Below are 6,119 nucleotides of genomic sequence, written 5' to 3' on the forward strand. Positions count from 1 at the left end.
ACATGCGGTTGCGGAAAAAAAACTAAGAATTTACTGACGATGATATTAATGTAGCTTTTGCAATATTTATTAAAAAAATGACATTATTGCCCAAAAAAAGTCAAATTATGAAAAAACAGAAACAGAAAGAAGTGTTCAAAAATTATAAATAAATACGACTATCTGGTTTTTATTAGGCATTAACTTCTTTTACAATCTTGTGCATCGGATAATTTAAAAAAAATTATTAATTTTTATACTTCAAAATAGTAAAGATAAACTTCATTTTATCTGTATGTATAGACGGACACATGCGGATATCTTTCCTTCCATTGATTAACTAATTGATTACTTATATTACAGTTACTGAGATAAAACTCCTGCAGTTTAGGACATTGTTTCAAAATAACGGACCAATTATCAAGTATATCAAGTTTCACAAAGTCAAGATATAACTTTTTCAAGTGCCTGCACTGCGCTAATAATTCCAACCGGTGATCAGTGAGGACAACAAGGTCCAGATAAATTTCTTGCAAGTTTTGATAAGAAGAAAGTAATCTAAATAAGCTGTCATCAGTAACTGGGTATCCGTCTCTGTAACAAAAATCATATAATTAGTACAGTATTTTAATTGCGAACAAAAAATTCATGTAACTTTTTCAAGATGCTCGCAAGAGGAGCAAACAAATTTCAATAAAGAATACAATAATGTGTATTTTGAAAGAAAATGTAGCACACACACTTACAGATTAAAATTCACTTTTTGTAAATTCTTACAGTTAGCGAGAGCATTAATACCCTGAGATGTAAAACTACGTGCGTGCAGTGAATCTATTACTTCCAAGTCACGACACGAATTTGCCAACTCTATTAGAACTACATCATGTATAATGCCTGTCAATTGTAACTCACGCAACCGTTGATTATTATGCAGTATTTTGCAAAGACATTCAGTTGTTATACGTGTACCAGAAAAGTTTATATGTTCTAAATTATTTAGTCCCTCGAGATACAAAAATTCTTCGTCGTCTATCCGACAAAAACTTAGATCCAATTCTAAGAAAAATTTGTATTAGTTGTTATACAATTTACCCATAATCTTGACAATTATATACATATACTATATGCATTACCTTTCAAATTTTTGCATGTCTCTGAAATTTTGAGCAGGACAGGATTTAAGTCCATGTAGCAGTCTCTTAATCTTAAATGCGTTAAACGCCTGCCGCAATTATCAAGAAAGTTTACGAAATCATTAACATCAAAGTTGCTTTCTGTAAGATCTAATTGTTGCAAATATTTACATCTAGGTGTAAAATAACAAAATATATCGCACATATATTTTTCAGATTTAATGCATCGCATGTTCAAACGTGTATAGAGTAGAGAATCCCGTGATAAAATATCAAAGCGCTCATTGTTTACTTCATTCATGCGGCATAATGTTACCAAATCTAAGTATTTAAATATTTTTAGTAGTATTTCATTCTGTAAAAATAGAATATAATTAATATAACCAAAATATTATTTTATTTCTCGACTAACTGGCACAATGTACAAAATTGTACACTACGTTTCGGCTCGAGGTTTGAGCCCTTTTCAAGTGCGGTCTAATCGTCAAATTGACTCGTCATGTGGTACTCAAAAGACATGCCTGTGTTCACGCGGACTCCGAAGTACTTACACACACATAACATGTCGCCATGGAGAATCTTTAACATGCTAACTTTTGAAATTCGACATATACATATAAGACACCTGTACTTTATGACCATGTTGGAACATTTTCGTGAACACAGGCATGTCTTTTGAGTACCTGCACATGACGAGTCAATTTGATTAGACCGCACTTGAGAAAGGCTCAAACCTCGAGCCGAAACATGTGGTGCATACTTTTGTACATTGTGCCAGTTAGTCGAGAAATAAAATAATATTTTGGTTTTAATCACTGGCGGAGAAAGTTATTTTTCTATAATTAATATAATACAAAATAAATACTTTAATACTCAAAGTACGAAATGTCATTGCAATAAATATTGTGATGAGAAATAGATTTCTTAGAATACTTTACAGGAAGCGCAGATAAACTGCAACGTGATAGCTCCTTGGATTCATCCGAAGAAAGTTTCATATTGTTTACACAATTGGAATGACTTTTTAGAATACGACGCGAGTATCTCTGTCCAAGAGGTTGCACATATCCAGGGATTACCTCTTGAGATGCCTTTTCGTATTTCAAATTACTCTTATAATTAATCCTTCTTATTTCGCTGCAAATATTATCGCCGCGGAACAAATTAATTTTCATTATTAACAGGAGAAAAGGATTTAAATATTACCTAATGTACAATAGTAATACCTTTTATAAATAACACAATATTCAGGAAAATTTCGTTGCAGATGAACTATATCCAAGTGTGCACTTTTTGAATCTGCTGTTAAATTATGAACATCGTCGTGGTGCGGAGAGTACATGCTGTTAATTCTTTTTAACAGATTACTTAAACTCTCGTTAGGATTTCTAGGAAGGATCAAATCTGATGTACCGATAAGCATCACAGCTTCCAGTTCTGTATAAGATTTACGTGAGTTGTCCTTAAACACTAGTCTGAGCATTTTGGTTTTGAAGTCGCACGGATGCGATAACGGTGGAGAAAATAATCTTAATTTCTGGGGTACAATCTGAGACGATTCATCCCACAACTGAATCCAGTGATTATTGGAATCTTGAGCCAAAATTTGAATTACGCTTCCAGGATTATCTATTTCGTAAATAGAGACTCTGATTGGATATACAGCTTCATGAAACTCGATATCTTAAAAATAGAAAATATAATTATACTCTCTTCTCAACAAAAGCGTATCTTCTTTAACAATGTCTTATTTATCGATTCGAATATTACATACCAATAAAATTATTTTCGTTCGTCATATGGTCCGCTGTATACCATGGAGTACCATCAATAAATGATCTCATGAAACCTTCGTTTTGCCACGGAGATATTGAAATATCGAAACGATCAAAATCATCCTTTCTCAACTATATTAGAAAATCGAAATGTGTCAAATAGAAAATCTTGTAACATAAATTTATAGATAGCGATTACTTTGTACAGGACAATAACAGACGATACCAGGAAATACACATACTCTGAAATAGTCTTCATCTCCAAAAAAACATGGTAAATGAAATTGTTCGATATAATTTAAAACGTGAGGTGGTCCAATTATTCTAGGGGCAATATAGAATGTGTAATAATTCTGACGGTTTCTTCTCGTGGGAACAAATATTTTCTTCACAAATTGATAGACAAAGTTGACACTACCCTCTTCTCCTACGGATATTCTGCAGATGTAGGGATATTGCCTACAACTCTCACAGTTTAAAGGTTTATTGTGGGTTGTCATATTGTCTCTCTAAAAAAAGACAAAAAATATGGAGATTAATAAATCCTCTCTTTTTTAGCATATGGTAAAATGCATTATAATATTGTATACATTAATAATTATAGCGTTAAGATTATATGTGTGTGTGTGTGTGTGTGTGTGTATAATCTAACAATAAGTTTATCTTACTTTCATTCGCATTGCTAGTACTGACATTATTACATAGTTTGCGCGTTTGTGTGTTGAATATCATTATTAAATAATTAATTATTTTTAAGAAAATAACAGTTATTTTTTAATTTTGTTAATGTAGAAAAATGTTTCTTTATAAATCTGAAATGTCGGGAGCTCTGTGTTCTTCTACTACCACGTGGCACACACGTACATACACGAGCACAAAAGAAAGAACAAAAAAATTAAACAATTTAGATTGCTCACTTTCGCCAGATTTACGCTTAATTTCTAAATGACTTTAAAATTCTATTCTACAATAGTCGTAAAAGTAGATAAGGCGCGTAAGCAGCCCAGGTAGCACATATTATTTTTTAAAACGTTTTTTGAACGTATACATAGTTTCATAACCGTAAAGAACCATTAAAAAACGTTTGAACAAAAATGTTTTTGAAACCATGATTTAAGGAACGTATTTTTTACGTTTCTACAGTTAACAAAAATACCTATTTGTTAATTTTTTTCTTTCAAAATTATAATTTGCTTTATCTGTATATATAATAGCTTTAACAGCCTTTTTTGAAACATTTATTGCACTAATTATTGATGCACAAAATAAATCATTTTATCCATGCACACATATATCCACTTATTTATTTAAGTTAATTTTGTCCTATCGGTCTTAATCTATTTGTCATCGGACAAATCTGAGCTTAGAAAATTTCCAACAGTTATTGCAAATCAAACGTTCTGCTGAACGTGGCCATTGAAAGAAGATTTATACGTGTGTTTCGTTTTGAAGAACTTCCTGAACTGGTGCACATCAGTAATGCAATTAAGTTAGAGTGAGACAAGTATAATTTTGTTTTACTTTAACTTATTGCACGAACGCAATGTGCAGGTGCACCAGTTCAGGAATTTCTTCGAAAAAGAATAGACGTCATAGATGATATATGCATAAAGCTTCTAGAACATTCTCACGCATGTTTCAAAGACGTCATAAACACGTTCAAAAGACGTGAAAAGTAGGAATTTTTGTTTTAATGATAATTAAAACAAAACGTTTCTATAATAGTTTTTTAAATGTTATTTCTAAAAATCGGTTATAAAACGGTTGGAAAAACGCTTATAAAACATTTTTGAAACGTGTATGTGCTACCTGGGAGTAAGCTATTGACTAATAAGATTTTTACAATCCAAGAATAATCGATTGTAGTTGGTCAATTTTTACTGCTTACGTCTTACCGCATACTCTTACTCATTTTATCTCATTTTCCGATACGTTATAACATGTTCCACCACGTGGTAGTAGTATGTTTCACATGGTAGAAAAACATACGGCATACACACGTTCACGTGCACCAAAGAAAAAATATTGCAAAATTTAAATTGGTTACATTCACTACACTTACGCATACGCTTACGCTTTTAAATAACTAAAATTTTTCAAAATGTATTTTTTTATTTATTTAATGTATCTTTTATCTCATTGTTTGATATAGGTTATAGCGATCTAACAATAAGTCACACAAAAATCACAGTAAATAAAAAGAATTAATTATCTACCGGAAATTTAACTCGGAAATGAATCAAAATATTAATCAGAAAAACTAATTTCTATCGATTTTCTACTTACCGTTTATTAGCAAGGCAGTAGGTCCACACAATGCTGTTATTTCGTGGACACTGGGACTTTCCACCACCTGGCACGAACGCGCGCGCACATAGCAGCGAAGAGCCGCGTGACGCGTACGTATGTGGCGGCTGTGTGCTCGGCGTTCGGCCAGCTTCGAGCGGCTGAAAACCGTAGACATACATCTGCAGTCTCTTTCTTGCTAGCTCGTAGCGTCGCCAGCCACGAGAATCGTAAAATTCTATCGCACTCGGCTCGCGCGTCTTATTCACGTTTTCGCGTGTCCCTTTCCGCAGTGGGCGCGAGACATTTTATCGTGTCTTATTTTGATTATGTCACAATTAAAACGTAAAAATTATTAATTAAATAAATCTTTAATTATATTGAAATTTATCCTGTACATAAAAGATATAAATTAAATACATTTATATATATATATATAATCTCTACATTTATTTAAATACATTTGAACAAATAATTTTTTTCAAAGATAATAAGAGCCAGTAAACTTCATTGCAATCTCAAGATTCAATACATACGATAATATATAGAAAAATATAAATAATTTTATACACAGTTTCAACATGTTCTGCAAGATTCTTAAGATTTGCAAATAAATTAAATAGTAAAATAATTAGTTAAAATTCCTTCCTTTTTTCAAAATGTCAGGTTAATGAAAACAATAATCAGTTAGCAAATAAATTCTATACATATTATAGCACTCATAGATCTAATTAATGGATAATTACCATCATTCATTATCATATACTGATATATTTTTGCGTAATTTTAAAAAATTATGTAGTCCATATATAATCTATATATATATAAGTACTGTCGTCGTCTGTATGTATGCATATGTCTGTCTGACCGCGAACTACTCATTCGTTAGTGGACCGAATTTTTACTAAAAATATATGAAACAGGGGTAGTTTTCCGGAGAGTGCTA

General features: G+C 31.8%; 1 protein-coding gene across 1 annotated transcript; it reads right to left on the bottom strand.

The window, feature by feature from the left end:
* Nucleotides 1-149: 149 nt before the first annotated feature.
* Nucleotides 150-5,263, bottom strand: LOC112458089 (F-box/LRR-repeat protein 4-like). Its single transcript, XM_025021526.1, has 8 exons — nucleotides 5,174-5,263; nucleotides 3,130-3,396; nucleotides 2,887-3,019; nucleotides 2,339-2,795; nucleotides 2,051-2,249; nucleotides 1,113-1,467; nucleotides 726-1,035; nucleotides 150-573 (listed from the first exon to the last, which is right to left on the bottom strand). The coding sequence occupies exons 2-8, from the start codon at nucleotides 3,385-3,387 to the stop codon at nucleotides 267-269; spliced, it is 2,019 nt and encodes a 672-aa protein (XP_024877294.1). The 5' UTR covers nucleotides 3,388-3,396; nucleotides 5,174-5,263; the 3' UTR covers nucleotides 150-266.
* Between the last annotated feature and the right edge of the window lie 856 nt (nucleotides 5,264-6,119).

This window comes from Temnothorax curvispinosus, unplaced genomic scaffold (genome assembly GCF_003070985.1).
Source record: "Temnothorax curvispinosus isolate PA1 unplaced genomic scaffold, ASM307098v1 QBEX01008647.1, whole genome shotgun sequence".
NCBI classification, from domain to species: domain Eukaryota; kingdom Metazoa; phylum Arthropoda; class Insecta; order Hymenoptera; family Formicidae; genus Temnothorax; species Temnothorax curvispinosus.

Bases quoted from the DNA above. Each gene is read 5' to 3' on its own strand.
- LOC112458089 (XM_025021526.1), bottom strand. From the start codon at position 3,387: ATGACAACCCACAATAAACCTTTAAACTGTGAGAGTTGTAGGCAATAT. The intron at 2,796-2,886 runs GTATGTAATATT...TCTATTTTTAAG, and splicing joins GAACGAAAATAATTTTATTG to ATATCGAGTTTCATGAAGCT. The intron at 1,036-1,112 runs GTAATGCATATA...AATTTTTCTTAG, and splicing joins GACATGCAAAAATTTGAAAG to AATTGGATCTAAGTTTTTGT.